This window comes from Balaenoptera acutorostrata, chromosome X (assembly GCF_949987535.1).
Source record: "Balaenoptera acutorostrata chromosome X, mBalAcu1.1, whole genome shotgun sequence".
Lineage (NCBI taxonomy): Eukaryota > Metazoa > Chordata > Mammalia > Artiodactyla > Balaenopteridae > Balaenoptera > Balaenoptera acutorostrata.
Genome location: NC_080085.1, coordinates 12,677,493 through 12,699,408, shown reverse-complemented (window position 1 = coordinate 12,699,408; position 21,916 = coordinate 12,677,493). Strand labels below are relative to the sequence as shown.

At 43.7% G+C, this 21,916-nt stretch overlaps 1 protein-coding gene across 6 annotated transcripts in view; it reads left to right on the top strand.

The window, feature by feature from the left end:
- Positions 1-21,916, top strand: part of PIR (pirin) — a 103,857-nt gene that overhangs the window by 31,523 nt on the left and 50,418 nt on the right. For all 6 annotated transcript variants that reach the window (XM_007174237.2, XM_007174233.2, XM_007174236.2 and 3 more), the window contains exons 4-5: positions 10,732-10,815; positions 12,727-12,933. In XM_007174237.2, coding sequence (XP_007174299.2) covers positions 10,732-10,815; positions 12,727-12,933 — 291 coding nt within the window. The remainder of the gene's footprint in view (positions 1-10,731; positions 10,816-12,726; positions 12,934-21,916) is intronic.

The following is a 21,916-nucleotide window of genomic DNA, read 5'->3' as shown; positions in this document are numbered from 1 at the left end:
ACCTGGGAATCCCAAAGCCTGTTTTCAGCTTTGTGTACAATAGCAAGGACCCTTTCTTTGCCAGAGGTGCCAGGTTGCCTAAAGCCCTCGCAGTTGGCAGCCCTGGCTCCTCTTGCAGCTCCCGTCAGCTGTCTCCTCCAAGGCAGGCGCGGTGCTCACAGCACCTGTGTTACTGCCAAGATGGCGCCAGCATTTGTGGGACACTGTGCGAGAGTGAAGATAGTTTTATTCTCAGAGACAGAAAATGTTAAGTCCTTTCTCTGCTACTATTTTTTTTTTTTTTTGGTGTAGTTTTTTTTTTTTTTTTTAAATAGTGAGCTTCTTTTTCTTTTCTTTTTTTTTTTTTAAATTGAACCCTGATGTAATAGTTTTTAATACTTTATTTATTTATTTTATTTTTATTTATTTATGACTGTGTTGGGTCTCTTAGTTTTCGTGTGAGGGCTTTCTCTAGTTGCGGCAAGTGGGGGCCACTCTTCATCGCGGTGCGCGGGCCTTTCACTATCGCGGCCCCTCCCGTTGCGGGGCACAGGCTCCAGACGCGCAGGCTCAGTAGTTGTGGCTCACGGGCCCAGTTGCTCTGTGGCATGTGGGATCTTCCCAGACCAGGGCTCGAACCCGTGTCCCCTGCATTGGCAGGCAGATTCTCAGCCACTGCGCCACCAGGGAAGCCCCTCTGCTACTATTAATGGTGTAAACTTAATCACACTAAGCCACCATGTTTTCATCAGTATCGTGTAGGTGATAATATATTCCCAGGATCATATGCTTTTTAAGTGCTGAAATGCTATGCAAATACAAGATGCTGCCCTTCCTTCCTTCCTTCCTTCCTTCCTTCCTTTCATCCATCCATCCATCCATCCATCCATCCATCCATCTTCAGTGTCAGCTATATGTTCTAGCCTTCAGGGAGGTTGCATTTTCTTAGGGAAGACAGACAATAAATGAATAACCAAATAATTATATAATATAGTGCCCTTCATGAAAAAGCTAGGAAGAAGAAACAGAGTAGGAGGATTGAGAATGGATTGACCAATTAGATGACCTGGTTGGGGGTGGCCTCTCTTAGGCAGTGACATTTTTTTTTTTTTGATGTGGGTCATTTTTAAAGTCTTTATTGAATTTGTTACAGTATTGCTTCTGTTTTATGTTTTGGTTTTTTTGGCTGTGAGGCATGTGGGATTTTAGCTCCCTGACCAGGGATCGAATCCGCACCCCCTGCATTGGAAGGCTAAGTCTTAACCACTGGACCGCCAGGGAAGTCCCTAGGCAGTGATATTTGAGCAGAGGCCTGAACGAAGTGAGGACGCAAACCATGAGAATATCGGGGGAAATCATTCCAGGAAGCTCCAGTGAGGACCAGAGGGAGGACCCATGAACAGGATCTCTGCTCGAGGAATGTGGCAAACGTATGTGTGCTGATTCTAGAACTTACTGAACACTTGTTATGTGCTTTGCACACATCACCTCGGTTAGCCCTCACCATGCTCGGTGAGTTCATTGCCTAGGTCCCTGTTGTAAGTGAAGAAACTGAGCCTCCGAGAAGTTAAGGACTTCACCCCACATCTCACACCTGGTAAATAAGTGGCAAAGCCCAGGTTCCCACCCAGGCTCCAGTGCCCGAGTGGCTCCCGAGGCAGGGCTTCGCCAGCAGGGGGCGTCTCCGGGGGTTGTGGCAGAGCGTTAAAAGTTCGGGTTTGCCCCTTGGCTGAATACCTAAACCATGTTGCTTCTCTTTTCCTCTTTTGTGCAAACCACCTTCTGGCACTTGTGAAGGTGTTTTTGTGGGGTCGTGATTGGATGAGCCAACTTGGGGGCAGGGTGTGAATTTCCAGGTTTCTCAGTGATTGCTCAAGAAATTAAGACATTTTTGTAAAATAAGTTGGGTCCTGAATTGTATGGATTCAAACATGCTGTTTCTGTCCTTGAAGACCAGTTAGCCGCTTCGGTTACGCAAGATGTTCCTTGCCGGCCTCTCTCATCAGCCATGACCTCAACCCGTGTTTTTGTTTTGTTTTTCTCTTTTTCCTACTCAGCTACCAATAGAGAAAAGGGCACCATTTTAGGGCAAATGGAAATTAAAAGAAAACAGAGTTTAATCTATAATATAATCTTTTTCTTTTAAAGAATGCGTTTTGCATCTGTAACAGGGAATGAGGTCATGACACTCTTCTTCCTAAATACCAACCAGAAACAACAAACTCTGTTTGGTGCTGTAATTCTTCAGGATTCATTTATAGCTCCTTGAAGTACACCTTCTCTAAACTTCATATTGCAGGTGATGCTTTACTTTCATTACTGTTGTGGGTTTGTGTCTTTCCCTTTCCAAATACAAACACACAAACAAATAAGAACTGACAAGGAAGCACAAATATTTAGTAAAGACCCGTGGAAAGTTTAGGACCAGGAGGAGGAAGGATGCAGCAGGACCAGGAAGCACGTCAAGTCCGTTAAGAAAACACCTGTTTCAAATTACAGATTTCTTACTTAATTAGACACATGCAAGTCTCAAGTTTAAACATAACACTCCCAATCCCATCAACCACCCACGGCAATTCTCCAGGTGTTTGCGATTATGTAATGTCCTAAAAAATCATCTGGATCATGTCAGTTCTCAAAGTACTGCCTGAGGTTTGTTTGTTTTTTTTTAATCCTCTGCAGACGTTAATTTATCCTTAAGGTCTCAGTGTAACATTTACAGCACTTAGCAAAAATAAATAAATAAATAAAAGATAGTAAATAAAATTTCCTCGGTTTCTGATTATTATTTCCCCAAAGGCTAAAAGCGTGTTTTTTGCTTTAAGTAGTAAAAGGTAGGCATTACGGACTCAGTAAAGCGTCGTTGGCCAGACTTCTGTAATTCAGATTTTATTTAGGATAGGGGAGATGCTGTTTACTTGTGTATTGCCAGAGAAAAGAGGACATCCACACCGCAAACGTAGGGGAAAAAGGGGGCAATAATGGTCTCCTCAGTCTTTTACAGTGTTGGAACTGCTCCCTAAAATAAAATTTGCAAAAAAAAAAAAAAACCCAAACAAACAAAAATATCTCTTTTGATATCCATGTAAATTTTCATCTTTAAATGACTCATGTTCCCGACAATTTACTTTTGAAAGTTGCTTGACATATTTTTAGATGATTAACAACTTGAAAGTCCCTAGGCTTGGATAATTGAAAGATCTTGGGGGAGGGAAAGAACATGATTTGAAAGAGACTCCTTTGAGAAGCCAAAGGGGAGCTTCAGCCCAAACAGAAAGAAATTTGCCTTTATTATGCAGTTATTTTAATTAAAAGTACATGAATAACAGGAAAAGGAAAGCAATTCTAGACACTGCTCAGTGTAGTTTGGCTGGTTGTATGAAGTTTGGAAGCTTTTAATTTGTCCTCTGAAATTCTTAAGCTTTGTATGGAGTCCTAAGTGCTTAATTCTTATTTTGGCATGAGTGCCCTCTATAAGAATTCCAGATCTTTCCCATCTAGCAGCATATTAAAGTCAGAGCCAGCTATGTGGTCCTCACAGGTAATAGGGAGTTATTCTGATTCTTAGTGTTTTGCCTTATGTCTTATTGCCTTCCTTCCAGCCCCAGTTTACCCACACAGGGAACCAGTATTCACCAGCATCTATGCACAATAAAGCATATCACTTACTTTCATTCACTGATTAGTGGCAACATCTTTTTATTTTCCCAAAATAAAAAAAGTTTCCATTGTAAAAAAGTAAACTACTCATTGCAGAAAACGTAGACCAGCAGAAAAGAAAGCAGATAATAAAACGTACTTGCATTTCCACCCTTTGGAGATGACCTTTGTTCACACTTTGACACGTGTCCATCCAGGCACTTACATGGGTACACAGCATGACTGGCTACAGTTTTCTTTGAATGAACCCATTTAAATGCATCATTGCCTTTGACCCTTTAAATACAATTGCTGTTCTGTAGCCTGCTTTTTTGATTAAATAATATTTTGTTTTTCTGTGTCAGTGAATAAAGATCTGTATCACTTTTTAACAGGTGCATAATAATATCCTCTTGTATGGCTGTACCATTATTTAGCTAAATGTACCCTATTAACCCATCGTCCAGATTGTTCCTGTCTTTTTGCCATCATAATAAACATTGCTGAGATAGATTTGTGCAGACATTTTGGATTCTTGTTGTCTCCTTAGATTTAAATCTTCTAAGTGTATTTTTAAAATCCTTAATCCATTTGGAACACGTTTCTGCATGTTGTGGGGGCTTACTCTCTTTTCTCTGAGAAATAAAATACTTCCTGCCATATCTGTAAACAAAGGATGTCACAATCCTCAGGGATAGCAGCCAGGTGAGCTGGTGAGCCCTGAGTAAACTCAGGAAGGGAAGAATACCTGCCATCTAGCAGCCTTCAGACTGCAGCCACTCCCCGCGGTGAGCCCTGAGGAAACTCAGGATGTGAAAACACAGGATACTGGCCCCAGACAGCTGAGGTGCATATCAAAGGAAGGATTTCAGTGAGCCCAGACTCTTGCATCTTCCCATATATAAAAAAGCGCTAAATTCCTTAACTTGAGATATCCGGTTTTCTTTAATTAACAGTAACCTTTCGACGTTCAGACTACCTGCCCTTTGTTGCAAAACTCCTGTATATCCTGCCTCCCCCTTCGCCGCCTCGGAGCAGTTTCTCAGGTTTACTTGAGCTGCTGCTTCACGGGCTTGAGGTCCTTAGTGTGCCCGCCGAATACAATATAGCTCTCAACTTTTAGGTTGTGAACATTGTTTTAGTCATATCTCATATGGTCAGTCACGTGTTCCAATACCGTTTATTGGAAAAGGCATCCTTGCCCCACTGATTTGAAATTGCTGTCATTATATGTTAATTTCCCCTACAAATGGATCTCCTTTGTTCCCGTGCCAATGTTGTACTGTTGCCATTACGATAGCAAGTTTCCAGGAGGGGGTTTTAGACTTAAAATCTAGTCAGGGTTCTCCAGAGAAACAGAACCAATTGGATATATAGAGATTGTGTAAGAGGAGATTTATTATAGGAATTGGCTCGTGTGATTAAGGAAGGTGGGGAAATGTCACAGTCTACCGTCTACCAGCTGACGAACCAGGAAAGCTGGCGGTATAATTCAGACCGAGGCCCAGAATCCGAAGGCTAAGAACCAGGAGCTTTGATGTCTGAGGGCAGGAGAAGATTGTCGTCCCAGCTGAAGAAGAGAGAGCAACAGGTCATCCTTCCTCCAGCTTTTTGTTCTATTGGATGGTGCCCACCCACACTGGCGATGGTGGATCTTCTTTCCTCAGTCTGCTGATTCAAATGCTAATCTCATCCAGAAACACCTTCACAGACACGCCCAGAAATAATGTTTTACCAGCTATCTGGGCATCCCTTAGCCCAGCCAAGTTGACACATACAATTAACCACAATCTAGACCCTCCAGTGTCTGTAGCCATCTGTCTGTCACTTGCTGGGATAAAGGTTGCTACCAAGGCCATTCTGTACACACTATACCTCAGTGACATTGTTCTGCAGGATGACACACAAAGAGTCCTCGTGTCAGCCAGCTTGATTTGCGCTGTAGTAAGTGCTCTACAAATACTTGGTTTCAAGATCCGGCACTCAATAAAATTTGCTCCAGAAGAGGTGGGTTGTTTATAAGGCTGCAGTATAAGATTTCAAGAGCATGACAGTACCAGGTCTTAAATTGCCCTGAGTTGGGAACGTGAAGAGGCAGAATAAACGATGGCCTGCTTTCCTGGCCTGAATTCCGAACCAGTTGAGATGAAAGAGTAAGAAAGATAGCAGACAAAAATAGATCTTTATTTCCAATAAAGCTGATACTGTCAAATGTGGCTTATATCTGCAGGCAGCTGGGCTTCTGAATACAGCACCTGAAACTGAGGCAGACTCTATTCAGACCTCACGGACTGTGCTGGAGCCCTGCAGGCCACTGCCATGGGGGCTGGCCCTTCTCACAGAGGCAAAGAGCGGAAGAGGACCCTGACCTTCTGTGGCAGGCTGATTCCCAAAGAGGAAGAGGAGAAACAGGGTTCAGCTATGTGAGCGCAGCTGCTTCTTTCAAGTCCACCAATGAGATCAAGCTGTTTCCTTCCCACTATGGAGGGGTGGGTGAGATACAGCAAGAGTTGAGGAGTATTAATGGAGTACCCTCCATGGGGAGGGAGATATCACCAAGGGCAGCGGAGGTTTTCCCTAACACTGTGTGGGAGGTCCTGCCCTGCTGATGGAGCAGGGGTCACACTGATATAGGAGACCGAGGTCATGGCTGAATCTAGTGTTAGTGCTATGCTTGGTTTTATTTTGTGGCCCCTTCTCGTCTCTCTCGTCTCTTATCTCTTGCCATTCGTGTTCTTTGAGTGAGTCATGATCTCTCTCACTTCTTGGTCTTCACATGTGCCTGAAACACACTCCTGGCCCACCTTCACTGCCATCTTTTTTTGTCTGGCTTACTCCCTTCCCTCCTTAGGACTCACTTCCTCCGAGAAGCTTTATCTGGCACCCAAGTGTGAGCTAAACCCTTCCTGTGCTCCTCACACGACCATGTACTTACCCAGCAGGAACCTTACTCCATATTTTATTCCCAATTACTCTCTTCTGCATGAGAATATGAGCTTCATGAAAACAATTATTGATATTTTCTGTGTCGTTTCCATTGGAAGACCTCAATGACTATTTGTTCAATGAATTCATAAATCTTTATTATTTAAAACTTATTCTGTTGTAAGTTTTACATCTATGAATTGATAATCTTTTGGCTAGTTCCTAAATACACAAATGTATAGGAAAATGATCAGAAACCCATTGCCACTTACAGGTTATGAAACAACTTTTTGAATTTTCATATTAAAAAAGATTAGTTAGATCTACTTTTTATGCCTTAGGATACAGCAAAAACATAGACTGCAAAAACAATCTGGCCTAGACATATATAATGCGTTCTTGTATGGAGGAGGAAATAATCTTATTTGTGTAAAACAGTAGTATCTGATATATATGCTGAAACCTTCATAGATATTTTCTCTTCTCTTACCTCTTGGGTATATTGTTTTTGTTTTTCTTTCCTGTTGAAATATAATATTTCTACTCTTTTTTTGTGGTTTTAGAGATTTGTGATTTGTTGCTTAAAAAGTATTATTTACTCTTTTTAAGTAGTGACTTAAATTGTTATATTTGGTGGAATGAGTCTTTGAGCAAAAATTAGATCTGGCTTACATAATTACAAGAGATGTTGGGATTTTAATTGCAGACTGCATTTTCTGGTTTGCTCTTTTAATAATGGTTAAAGAGAGTTTTGAAGTACAGTTTCCAAGGTTAAAACGGATAAACACATTACGCTTTAAAGAAAGCATTTGGATAGCTAGAATATGAAAACTTCATCCAATGATGCAAATGATCGGAGTTGTCACCCGTAAGCCTGAGGCGGGGAGCCACGCGTGGTTTGCCAGTAAACATGTTTTGCAGACACCTTTCAGAACTGTTGTGGCTGATTGGTATTTCTTGTTGGCATTACAGATGAATTTCATAAGTGTGTACAAAATGAGCAAAATGGAAAGTCGAATCTAAATAGAGTGGTACAGAGAGGACCCCAGCACCAATGTACAAATGGCGTTTTAAGCTTTCTGTGTTAAATCTTCATTTCAGATGTTACCATGTCCCTGGGGTAGTTTAAAATGCTAGGTAGTTGGGTGTCTTTTTCATTTTTGTTAGTTAGGATAATCACAATCGTTTTTAAAATGAGAATTTTAGAGCTGCTTGATTTTTCCGTTTAGTGAAATCATGAAATAAGAAGGGCTCGATTTTCTAGTGCTGTTTAGAATCGGTGGTATTCCATTCTGCCAAGAGGTACTGTGATTGCAGACGCTCCCAGGAAGGTTTTGCTCCCTGCACAGAATGCCTACCATAGATGGCTGCCGATACTCAGATTTATTTACCAAGATCAGTGTCGTCAAACAGAACTTTCTTTAAAGATGGAAATGCGTTATAATCTGCGCTGTCCACTGTGGTGGCCACTAGGCACATGGGGCTGTTGAACCTGCAAAATGTGACTAGTGCAGCTGAATTTTTTTTTTAAACATCTTTATTGGAGTATAATTGCTTTACAATGGTGCGTTAGTTTCTGCTTTACAACAAAGTGAATCAGCTATACATATACATATGTCCCCATATCTCTTCCCTCTTGCGCCTCCCTCCCTCCCACCCTCCCTATCCCACCCCTCTAGGTGGTCACAAAGCACCGAGTTGATCTCCCTGTGCTATGCGGTTGCTTCCCACTAGCTATCTATTTTACATTTGGTAGTGTATATATGTCCATGCCACTCTCTCACCCTGTCACATCTCACCCCTCCCCCTCCCCATATCCTCAAGTCCATTCTCTAGTAGGTCTGTGTCTTTATTCCCGTCTTGCCACTAGGTTCTTCATGGCCTTTTTTTTTCCCCTTAGATTCCATATATATGTGTTAGCATACTGTATTTGTTTTTCTCTTTCTGACTTACTTCACTCTGTATGACAGACTCTAACTCCATCCGCCTCATTACAAATACCTCCATTTCATTTCTTTTTATGGCTGAGTAATATTCCATTGTATATATGTGCCACATCTTCTTTATCCATTCATCCGATGATGGACACTTTGGTTGCTTCCATGTCCTGGCTATTGTAAATAGAGCTGCAATGAACATTTTGGTACATGACTCTTTTTGAATTATGGTTTTCTCAGGGTATATGCCCAGTAGTGGGATTGCTGGGTCGTATGGTAGTTCTATTTTTAGTTTTTTAAGGAACCTCCATACTGTTCTCCATAGTGGCTGCATCAATTTACATTCCCACCAACAGTGCAAGAGTGTTCCCTTTCCTCCACACCCTCTCCAGCATTTATTGTTTCTAGATTTTTTGATGATGGCCATTCTGACCTCTGTGAGATGATATCTCATTGTAGTTTTGATTTGCCTTTCTCTAATGATTAATGATGTTGAGCATTCTTTCATGTGTCTGTTGGCAATCTGTATCTCTTCTTTGGAGAAATGTCTATTTAGATCTTCTGCCCAATTTTGGATTGGGTTGTTTGTTTTTTTGTTATTGAGCTGCATGAGCTGCCTGTAAATCCCGGAGATTAATCCCTTGTCAGTTGCCTCATTTGCAAATATTTTCTCCCATTCTGAGGGTTGTCTTTTGGTTTTGTTTATGGTTTCCTTTGCTCTGCAAAAGCTTTTAAGTTTCATTAGGTCCCATTTGTCCATTTGTGTTTTTATTTCCATTTCTCTAGGAGCTGGGTCAAAAAGAATCTTGCTGTGATTTACATCATAGAGTGTTCTGCCTATGTTTTCCTCTAAGAGTTTGATAGTGTCCGGCCTTACACTTAGGTCTTTAATCCATTTTGAGTTTATTTTTGTGTATGGTGTCAGGGAGTGTTCTAATTTCATACTTTTACATGTACCTGTCCAATTTTCCCAGCACCACTTATTGAAGAGGCTGTCTTTTCTCCACTGTATATGCTTGCCTCCTTTATCAAAGATAAGGTGACCATATGTGCGTGGGTTTATCTCTGGGCTTTCTATCCTGTTCCATTGATCTATATTTCTGTTTTTGTGCCAGTACCAAACTGTCTTGATTACTGTAGCTTTGTAATACAGTCTTAAGTCAGGGAGCCTGATTCCCCCAGCTCCATTTTTCGTTCTCAAGATTGCTTTGGCTATTCGGGATCTTTTGTGTTTCCATACAAATTGTGAAATTTTTTGTTCTAGTTCTGTGAAAAATGCCAGTGGTAGTTTGATAGGGATTGCATTGAATCTGTAGATTGCTTTGGGTAGTAGAGTCATTTTCACAATGTTGATTCTTCCAATCCAAGAACATGGTATATCTCTCCATCTATTTGTATCATCTTTAATTTCTTTCATCAGTGTCTTATAATTTTCTGCATACAGGTCTTTTGTCTCCTTAGGTAGGTTTATTCCTAGATATTTTATTCTTTTTGTTGCAATGGTAAACGGGAGTGTTTTCTTAATTTTACTTTCAGATTTTTCGTCATTAGTGTATAGAAATGCAAGAGATTTCGTGCAGCTGAATTTTTTATTTTGTTTAATTATTTTAAACGTAGCCACTTGTGGCTAGTGGCTACCGTGACGGACAACACAGAATTTCAACACGGACAATGCTTTTAGATTTAGTACGGAGTTGCCTCTGGAAAAGTTGACTTTAATTTCTATGAATTCATTTGACATATCTCGCCAGCATTTATTGAGCACCTCATGGGTGTGTGTGCCTGGTGTTGGAAAGACACGTCCTTTGGATTTCTCCCATCAGCCTGTAGAGGAAGGTGTGGAGGCCTGAGATCTGTCGTCCCACACACCTGGGTGAACGTGGCCTTGGTAACAAGGCTCCTGCTGTTTCAACAGGAGCTGCCTCTCTCACCCTGGGCTCTGGGACCCACCGTGGCAGGGCCTCGGCCCGGCGGGCTGAGGGTATGAGTGGCGGCCCCTCTCACCCAGCTGGGAGCTCTGCTTGCTCAGGGCTGCATCTGCCCAGAGGAAGGGGCTCCCACTTGAAATTCTCTCAAAGATGTTGCCCGGGCTAGCGTGGCCCTGTCACTGAGGTTCATCCCCTCAGCTCGCTCAACCATCTTAGTTGCTCCTGACACTTTGGTCAGCACATTTTCAGTGGAAAAAGTGAACAACTCTTCACAGCCCTCCAACACCTACTTTTTCTTCTGTTTTTTTTTTTTTCTCCCGAAGGTATCTTACCTCCTGGAAGGGGGCAGCATGGCCCATGAAGACTTCTGTGGACACACTGGTCAGTTGAACCCAGGAGACCTGCAGGTATGGCCCAGATGAGGAGTGGCTGATGGTTTCCTAGTCTTTGGGTGTGGCTGCTCCGTCCCACCCACTTCTGGTAGCTTCCCGCATCCCCTGCTCTGCCTGTTACATCTTGGACTTGTCCCTTTCTATGGCTTCTTGCACTCCGCCTGGAAACCTGCACGGGTCCCTTGTATTCCTCTCTCATGCTTCCCTGGGCCCTCACAATCAGTTTTTAGCTCCCACGTAGGGCTTTTCCTGATGTTTCTGAAAAGAGTAATCACAAGTCACTGTCTCGGCTTCCTTCTCTTCTGTCCCATCCTCCACTCACTGAAATCAGGGTTGGCCTCTCAGCACTGCCCCCCAAACCTTTCCTGAAGCTGTTCAGGTCACGGTCACTCATGATGTCCCAGTTGCTGCCACATTCACTGCGCCAGTTTCCGTCCTCATCTTTCTAGATCTCTCCGCTGCCTTTGAGACAATTTTCTATTTATCTTCCAGTCCATTTGCAGGGGTAGGTGTTGTCACTTAAAGAGCATGACCCAAACCTGGCCACCATCCTAGTCCTGTCTGAGACGTGTTACAGTTAAAATCCCCAGGAAGTGCTTGGGTCATCTTTGCCAGTTTTTATAAGTGTGGACTCTATACAGGTACTTTCTGGGATCATTTACATATTTTGGGGGATGACATCTGCAAATATTTGAATCGTGGTGTTTCAGTGAACAGGAGATTGAGAGGCAGAAAAGCAAAAGGGCAAAGAGTCGTGGCCAAGAGTCAACAGTAACCTGTCCCCGTAGCAGAATGTAAAGTGCAGCTTTGACTGCTTGTGACCCCGGAAGTGGATTCTTCCACCCTCCATGCGTCAATTCTAATGTGCCTCGGCATGGTTCCCAGTGGGATTGAGCCCCAGGTGCCCACAGGTGTAACCTGCTCGTTAACCCCCCTTTGTGGCTTTCTCCCTTGCCTGGCTCACCCTTCCTACTCTTCCTTACTTGTGCTTTCTGTACCACTTTCCAGATATACTCCCTGCACTCGAGCCCTTGTCTCAGGATCTTCTGTGGGAGAACCGAAGCTGAGACGGGCAAGAAACCTACCTATCGTGTTCTATCCCTTTATCCCCAGATCCCAAGGTTGGCATCTGGGGCTGGCCCCTCATGTGCTCTTAGTAAAGAAATAAATGAACGCTTGAAAAGTCTGCACAACAGCGGAGGCAGTAACTTCCTCCAAGCGGTGAGGGCTCCGTTCCTACTGTTGAAGTCAGCCGCCTATGGTGTGGTGGGTCCCGTGGGCCTCCACGGGTACCTGTAGGCCCACCTCGTGTCCTCCAGCTGCTGCGAATACCAGCTGTTGATGGCTCTCAGCTGCATCCCGCCCTGGGCACTGCCCTCTGCCCCGGTAACTGCCCCTCCCAAGGTTGTGCTCGCTACTGCACGGTGGCCCACAGTCAAGGGTTTGCTGATGTGGGGATAGGAAAGCCTCAATTTGGGACAATTCTGAAGTTTCATCCGACTCCAGAGCTCCCTGTTGGCTCGGCTAAGGCCTCCGTTGTATAATAACTGCATTGGTGATTGGCTTCTCCCCCTGCCCAATCCTGCTTTCTTCACTTGTTAAGATGCGTCTCCCGAGAGCACTTCTCAGTTTACTCTCTGCCCACAACTCCCCATCTAGGGGCGCAATCTAAGACTCAGGGATGCCAAAGAGGGGGTTCTTCCGTTTGTGTGAATTCCAGAGCTGATGATTTGATCGCACACGTGGAAGCATGGGACATGTTTGGAAAACTGGAAAGGCCCCCAGCAGCTGTCTCTGTCGTTTTGTTATTCCTCGGAAAGCAGCACTTGTAAGGTGCCTGACTTAATTACCAGGTGGTAATCATCCCACCTGTGGACTCATTAGAGGGCGGGTCACACTTCCTTCTTTTCCGTCTGGTGTTTGCAGTGGATGACTGCGGGCCGGGGCATCGTGCACGCCGAGATGCCTTGCTCAGAGGAGCCAGTCCACGGCCTACAACTGTGGGTTAATTTGAGGAGCCCACAGAAGATGGTGGAGCCTCGGTACCAGGAACTGAAAAGCAACGAAATCCCTAAACCCAGTAAGGAGGGCGTGACCGTTGCTGTCATTTCTGGAGAAGCCCTGGGAGTCAAGGTAAGCCGCGCTGTGGTGTGTTTGTGAAAGCTGAGGTATGCAGCAGCACGAGGCTGGCCCCCTCTGGGTCGACAACTCTCACCGGGTTTGTCACAGTTCAAGTCCCATGGGATGGACTTGCTTCAAAGGTGTCAGAATAAATGCAACCTAAGGGAACCCAGAATTTTTTTTGCCACGTGCAAACCTTTAGAGTTAGGAAAATTACAGGAAAGCAAGCTCATGTAAAGAATTTGGTAAAAAAGCAGTTTTCAAGATTCATCTTAATATGTGTGCGGATTGAGCCTATTTCCTTTTGTTTATAGTGCAGTTTTAGAGTGCCTCGTTTAAGAAACAAAAACCAAAACTGACTCCACTCCCCGAAGACTGATTTAAATTATTTACGCTCAACTTAGTAAGGACAGCACACTACTACATCATAGAAAGGTTTTTAAAAAAATTAACTTGAACATGTATTTAATCCATACACGCCACGCCCTGTACATTCTTCTTAACTGAGACTTTATGATATTTCGGTTCCAGGTCCCACCTTTTAATCAAATAAGATCAATTTTGGCTAAACTTTGTGAACAGATTTTGGTAGGAAAAGGGTATGGCCAGTACTGTGTTAATTGCACACCAGAACTGCTTGCCTGGAGCCCAGGTTCCTGGTAGTGAGCTCGGTAGTGTGGTGTCTTAGGCGGGGTTTCCCAGTGGCAGACCCAGAGAAGGGCACTCCTGTGCGAGTGCTTTTAAAGGAAGTGTCCCGAGGGGCGCAGGAAAAGGAAGTGTCCCTAGGGGCACAGGAAAAGGAACCCAGACAGGGAAGGGAAGGTAGCCAAGCAAGGGTGTCATCTCAGGCAAAGTCCAAAAGAGGACGGGGACTCGGGAGGATCAGTCTGCCTCTGAGTTGTCCCGACCCACCCCAGGCAAGGGAGCTGGGCTTTCGTACTCCCATACCCCAAGCCATTACTTATGGCCATTGAGTTTGGGGTGGATGGCAAGGAAATGGTTAAAAGGGATGGGAAGGGGGGATCTGGGAGGGCCCCCCCTCCAGTTCCACACGTGCTACCTGTTGTCTGTTACCTGTTGTTGAATGGTATCAATATATTGGGAACCATTTTGCCATTCTCTTTGTGCAAACAGCACTTAAAACTATTTTAAATACTAATTTATGTAAATTTAAATTTTATTTATATGCACCCACAGGGATGATGGCCAGGCAGTGGGATGCATTTCATGGTTAAGAGGTTGGTCATGATTACTGGTTAGGACTTAACTGGTTTTTGTATTTCCTGCACCGTAAACCGCAGTTCTTTTCCTGTACTGTGCCTAGGAGTGTGTGTTATTCTGCTTTGCTTCCAGTGCAAACAGAAACGATGGAAGAAAAAAATATCAAAATTCACTCCCTAATAAGCATATATTAGCTGACTGCTATCTACGCCCTGGCAGGCCTCCATGTTACTTTGCAGTTGGAAACGTCACCCTTCATTGTGTTTCTGTGACCCATTCGTGTTTTGCCAAGCATTGGGCAGTGCGCTTTTCAACTGTGCGTCGAGTTTCCTTCTCTTCAGCTTCACAGGGGAGAATACAGGTCCTGTGAGGTCTTTCAGGTATAAGGCAGAGGACCTCACCTTGTGTATAGAGTCAGGCAGGGAGGGTCTAAGGAGAGCTGAATTGGTGCAGAGGAGAGGCGGCTCACTGTGTTGCCCATGGCGTTTTTCATTCTGTGTTTTCAGGACTCTAGGGCTCTAGGGACGGGCCTTCTTGGGATACTGAGGCAGATGGTAAAGGTCAAGAGATTTCCTTCTCTCCACTTCAACCAAAGCCCAAGGCTTTACCCAGTCACATGTATTGGTATTGTCTTTAAGATTTCACTTACAAAAAGAGTTGAGTTATCTGCAGCTAAAAAGAGAAATTAGACCACTGATTTAATGCATAATCAAAGCCAGCAATATCATGAATCCTTAACATTTACAACTGCTTCTCATTTATAGAAAATACAGTGCAGTTTTAATGTCAGAGCTGGTACCAATTACAGGCAGAAGGACATTTTAAAGCACTTCCAAGCAGCAGACCATGTGCTCTTGCAATCCCAACTAAGAATTAGAAACCAGACGTAATAATGTTTTAACTTAGTGAAATAATGTCTTAGTAGCTGCCAGCCTCTCTTTCTCTTTTTGTCAACTAAAACCTCTGAAGTGAATTACATTCTCCTAAATAAGTGATCAGTCTTTATTTTTTAATTAATTAATTAATTATATTTACTTTTGGCTGCATTGGGTCTTCGCTGCTGCACGCGGGCTTTTCTCTAGTTGTGGCGAGCAGGGGCTACTCTTCGTTGTGGTGCACGGGCTTCTCATTGCGGTGGCTTCTCTTGTTGCGGAGCTCGGGCTCTAGGCGGGCAGGCTTCAGTAGTTGTGGCATGCGGGCTCAGAAGTTGTGGTTCACAGGCTCTAGAGCGCAGGCTCAGTAGTCGTGGTGCGCGGACTTAGTTGCTCCGCGGCATGTGGGATCTTCCCGGACCAGGGCTCGAACCCGTGTCTCCTGTACTGGCAGGCGGATTCTTAACCACTGTGCCACCAGGGAAGCCCGATCTGTCTTTATTATGAGAGCATTTGAATAAGGGACTCTTGGAAGCCTGGGCAGCATTAATTTGGACTCTGAGAGGCCATGTGGTGCTGTGGTTACCAGTGTGGACTCTGGAGACAGCTGGCCTGGATTAGAATCCCCACCGTGAACTAGCTGTGTGGCTTCGGGCAGACCATTGAACCTCTCTGTGCTTCATTGTCCTCATGTGTAAAATACGGTTGCTGTGAGGATTAAGTGACTTTTTTTTACACTTTAAGTTGTCAAAACAGCATCAGACGTGTTGTAAGCACCACACGAACGGTAGCTGTTATTATTATTATTTTGATTACTTTGTGTTAACTTGGGCAAGAGCTGGGCTGAGATTTATGTTTGTGGTCTATGCTAAAGGGACTTGCTGGGATTTGGGAAAGGTAATTAACCTGCTCTGAAGAAAGGACACCAGTGTGAGTCATCGTACACATGGGGGGCTCTTGACCATTTCTTTCTGGGTCTCATAAGAAACGTAGTTTTGCACATCTGAAGCCTTAATATCTGCTCACACAGGAATGATTGGATTGTAAAAAGTCTAAATCTACCATAAAAACGAGCTGAAGATTGTATTGCATCAGGAAGATAGTTTCAAGTTAAATCACGAGGTGAGGCTGAGAATATACCTTTCAAGAGATTGATGTGTTTATAACCAATAGTCACCAACAGCTCCCCTCCCAGCGCCTTAAATAGCTAGAAAATGGAATTAGTGACCATTCCAGCGCTTCTCCAGTTTTAATATTCACATGGATTACTTGGGGCTCTTGTTAAAATGCAGATTCTGATCCAGCAGGTCTGGGTGAGGCCTGAGGGTCTCCATTTCTGTCCGGCTCCCAGGTGATGATGTTGCTGTGGTCTGGGGACCGCGGTTTGTAATCTGTGTGATGTTCCTGGGATTCGAGACATGGGAGTTTACTTATCAGGAGGGCCAGTTTGATTAGGTACCTATAGGAGATGTTAAGGTCCAATTCTGTGGCTTTTGGCAAATCTTCAACCTTTCTGCAGTGAGGGGGGTTTTGTGCAGAACGCTATAAGCTTTTGCAAGCAGCACGACTGACCTTTGATGTTCCCAAAGGTAGATGTGTCCCTGTTTCCCAGGTTATATGTGTCTGGGCATTTCTTTAGCCCTTGGGAAGCCACAGCCAATTGTGAGCAAGATTCCGCCAGGACAGCACAGTCTAAAGTGAAGGCTGAAAGGGGGAAAATATAAAAATGGGATACTTTGAATAGTTTCTGTCACTTCTGGAAGGTCAAAAATCACATGTTTATTTCATGAGAGTATGAAATTCTCCAAACCCCATTCCATCCTTATCAGGCAGCCAATCAGGAATATTTATTGCCAGTTCTCTCTGCAACATGATTCTTTTCCCAACAAACGCCTCTTCTTGCCTCCTGCTGTTTTAAATTACATTATGTCAGAAGCAAACCTTAAGGAGGCCTCAGCCCCACCGGGGTCAGAAAAAGGCTATCTTGAGCCAGACTGCTGAGTTCAAGGCCAGCTCTACCACTGACTGCCTTTAGAGAACTCATGTAAGCTTGCTGGGCCTCAGTTTTCTCATCTGTAAAATGGAGATAATTATAATGACCCAGAGGGTCATTGGGAGGATTAACTTGGTTAGTATGGGTAAAGAACTTAGAACAATCCCTGGCATCGAGTAAGCCCTCTATAAGTGGTTGCTACCTTTACTTTTTTTTTTTTAAATTATTTTATTTATTTTATTTTTGGCTGCATTGGGTCTTCGTTGCTGTGCACGGGCTTTCTCTAGTTTTGGTGAGCAGGGGCTACTCTTCGTTGCAGTGCGTGGGCTTCTCTTGTTGCGGAGCACAGGCTCTAGGCACACCGGCTTCAGTAGTTGTAGCACGTGGGCTCAGTAGTTGTGGCACGTGGGCTCAGTAGTTGTGGCCTCAGGCTCTAGTGCACAGGCTCAGTAGTTGTGGCGCACGGGCTTAGTTGCTCCGTGGCATGTGGGATCTTCCCAGACCAGGGCTCGAACCTGTGTCCCCTGCATTGGCAGGCAGATTCTTAACCACTGTGCCACCAGGGAAGTCCTACTTTTACTTCTTTGCAGAAGCTTTGTGCAGTGTTCATGTGTCCCACAGTCATAACAAGAAGAAGCTTCCTTCTGATGAGCAGACTGTATATTCATGTATTGGATAACCAAAATTTTAAAAATTCACTTTCCAAAAGAGTTTGCCAAGCATCTCATGTAATTTGCTCAGATCTTGTTTACCACTGTGCCCCCAGCACCTGAAACAGTGGCTGATACATACAAGGCAATCAGTAAATATTTGCTGGGTGGATAAGTGAAATCGTTAAAATGTAAATGAATGCTGGAATAAGAGAAAGTAGGGTGAAGTAATAAGATCGACAATATAGGGATTAAGAATGACTGCAATAAGCTTAATACAAGCTAACTAAAAAGTTGAGAGAACAATGAAATTAGCTAATTTCCATTTTCAAATGAAATAAACTATTCAAGGGATTCGGAAGCAGGGAAATAAAAACCAGATTGATTTTTTTTCTTTAAATATGAATACTAAGCTGTTTTGCAAGACCCAGATTGTTCCTTGCAGGTTTCTTAAATTCAAGCAGTGACACCAATCACTGAGCAGAGGTTTGGAGGTTCGTGGTTTCCTTTGGGGGTCCACAGACAGGTGTCTCCTTGTCTTTGGTAGCATCTTTCCTGTGGGTTTCAGGGCGTGGCTTGATCTGTAGTAGCGGACATATTGGCTTTCAATGCGTCCCTGTGGGCCGTCCCCCTTCTTGGCCCCGATTTAGCTCCAGCAGGCATGGGGAGACCTCGTGTGCCTTGCGCCAAAACCCAACGTGCCCACTAATCAGCCTGTGTTGGTTGTGGGCTAGCATGTGATTTGTAGCCAAGCCTGTGATTGTCACCTCCGATTCGGAGAGCTGGGGGTGTCTCCAGGCTGTGGCAGGCCGTTGGTACCCACACACGCCTTTTCCTACACCAGAACTAGAGAAACAGCTGCCTGTACCACATTTCCCAGCTTTTGTTTTCATCCGGGAAACTCCAAGGGCAGGATGTCATTTGAAACACTTTATCATCAATATAGAATTTTGTCAGTATCCCCCTACCTTAATTTGATTAAAAAATATGTAGTTTATGTGGCTTTCGAGGAAATGCTCTTATAGCATGTCCAAATGGCAGTGGGTTTTTGGCAATAACACTGGACAGTGAACTTAGAACATTTTTACATTGTACCCATTTTGCTCTTTCAGGGGCAATTTGAATTTTTTAAAATTGGATCTGGCAATGTGAACTGGACCTTGCCGACTTTACAGTTGGCCCCAGATTCTCAGCTCCCCCGCTCCCCCTGCCATTTCCCTGGCCTTTCTGAGCTGGCTTCTGTTCACTTGGGGATGTGGGGAAAGCTGGCCCCCTCCCACAGGAGGCCTCTCTTTCCTTCCCAAGCCCAGAAGACCAACTTCTCAAGGTAGCATTTAAAAAACAATAAATCTTGAAAGCAGGTAGCACAGGCACTTGTTTTTCCTTTGAAGTATTCCAGCAGGTTCATGAGTCTAGCTCGAAAAAGAATAATGGCTAGTCTCCCAGTGGCAGAGGTTTCGAGTGGAGCCGTGGGTTTCTGACAAAGGGAGCTCGGGTAACAGGCTTCAGCTGGCCCCGAGAGCAAGCAGGGGGAAAACAGCACCTGGTCAGAAAGGAATCCTCTCTTCCAAAGACCTCTCTGTTAATTGTTTTTATTTATAAATCAGAGTGCTCTGTGATAGATTTAAAAACTGGATATTTAAAAAAACATTCCCTTCGAGATGGAGGGGGATAAGGATGGACCTGGGACTTCTCTCACTATGTCTTCTTATTTTTAATTTTGAAAGATGTAAATGTTTACATATTTAAAACCAGAAAAGGAAAAGAACCCCCAAACCTTAAAATGAAAACCGAACGGAAACAAATGAAGAACCTAAAAATCTGTGTAAAGATCTCAGCAACATAACCACACAGAGAAAATATTCATTTTAAGGGCTTTTAAACATAGTTCTCTGACTGTACAGTTTGAGTGGGATATATTCTAAAGGCAAAAACATAAAATTTTAAACTTCATTTTGTGTTTGTATTGTTAATGTTGGCATTACAATTTTAAAACAGTTTTGTACATATTATGAAATAAAACAAATGAGTAAGTTTGTTAACATTTTTAGGAATCAAGATTTTTCAGTGTAAGAAAAATAGGTACAAATATAAAAGAGCTTAGAAAAATACTGTAGTATTCAATGTTATATTAAATACTAAACATTTTTTTAATGGATGGCCATTGTCTCTAAGAGGCAGTTTCTGGATACCTAATATAATTTGATCATTTTAGGAATTCAAGATTTTTAATGATGCAATTTTATCTTTCTTTCTGACAACAGTGTCATTTTCCACTGGGTTTTATTTCCATTGATTTTTCTTTTATGGTCCATGTTTAATTAAATGCTATGAGGAATGCTTTAAAAAAGTCCCTCCTAAGAAATTCACAATCACCCAAACGAATTCAGGCTGAATTTCTCTTTTCAGATTTTAAATAAATGTATTTTAATGGGTGGGTGTGGGGAGAGAGGAAAGGAAATATCACACAAGGCAGAGAGCCTCCTGGTCTCCCTCTGACACAGGGCAAGAGGGAAACAGAGCAGTTGGAGGAAAAGTTATTGTCAAGTGCGAAGTCCTGTAGAAATGTGGAGCCGAGGAATTCACCATCTGCGTCTCCTTGCTAGTCATCACCAAGGTCCAACCCAGTCCCCTCTCTTTAGTGAAGCCTTCTCAGCTGCCCTAGATCCACAAAGCCATCCTATCTTCACCATCCATGAGATCTTTGGACTGACAATTATCATTTGATTCACGCGTCCAATTTCTCTATGAGCTCTTTTCATTCAGTCATTAGATACTTGCTGTGGGTACAGTGTGCAGAGCCCTAGAGATACGATGTGAATAAAATACAGCCTCTGTCCTCAAATAAGGTCACAGTCTAGCCGGGGGCGGGCGGGGGCGGGGAGAAACGGGCCAACATTAGAAGTATGTGATACAAAAAATGCTAAAACAGCGGTTGTGTAAAACTTCCGTGGTGGTCCGGAAGATGGAGAAGTAATTTTCCTTGTGTGGATGGAGGTAGGAAAGGAAACAAAGAAGAGAGATGGGGACAGGGGTCATGTGTTGTAATGGCTTATACAAAAGGCTTGGGTAGTAGGGGTGCACTGGTTCTTTGGGGATCATGATGGGGGGCTGCGTAGGCAAGCAGAAGCAACCAGATGCTAGTGGGGCTGTGACAGCGTAAAAGGAGATGATGCAGAGTACTGGGGAGGAGGGAGACCCAAGGCCAAGTTTGTCTACTCCTGGATTTTACCTAAGGCTGACCTTGGTTGTATATAAATTCCTGCATCCCTCTCTCTCCCAGGGTTTTTCAGTAGCATAGTTTGAGGGTAAGGTTAGGTGGGGTGCTGTGTGCAGCCCTGTCTCATCTCGAATTTCACAAAGCAGTTCATTCTATAGGACCCGCCCCATCACAGGCTGGGTAGCCCGAGCGAATGATCAGCCTCGTTGCACAGACAAGTGCAAATCTTGGTTCTGATTGAGTGTGAGACCAGGCACAGTTAGGTCTGTTAGCCTTGTTCACTAAATAGGAAGACACCAAAGAGCTTGTCCTTGTCCTGAGTTGGGAGCCGTAGTTGGCACTTCATTTGCAGTTAGGAATGTTCAAATAAACAGTGGTCAGGATCTGCTCACATCAGCGCTACAGAAGGCTGCTCTTGCCCAGGGCAGCATGCTCACCCCAGAAATACCATTCTTGGTGCGCACGGAGGGTGCCAGATGTTCTTATTCCTTCAAGATGTCCCTGCCGACCTAATCACCTAGGAAGAACATTCCAGTGGGGTCGACGAGCCCTCTTCTGCCAGTAAATTGGATAAGTGCACTTTTAAACCAGAAGTTACATCCCGAGTCTTTCATACATTGTTGGCCATTACTAATCAGGGTTACAAATTAGCAGCGGATTTGGACTAAGAGCATAATGAAAGCTATAAAAAGCAAGGTATCACCTTCAGTAAAGGTGAGCGGACACTTTACATATCATTATAATCACTTCTGTGACTGTCAAGGCTTGTCCTTTTAGGATATAAGAAGTCTTTCCCCAGGAACACATAACAGATTTTTTCTAACCACAGTGAGAAAACACAGGACAGTTTCAGAGAGCTTCAGAGGCTCTTGCCTATTGCATTAAAAACTGAGCTCCTGTGGATATAAATGAAGTGGATATTGGTATTTTAAAAACTGGTACTGGCATATAAAGAACTACACTGTTGAGAGCTACGAACACCATACTTTATTTTGCCCGAAGCACAAATCTTTGGGATCATGTGGCTTTTGAACAGTTT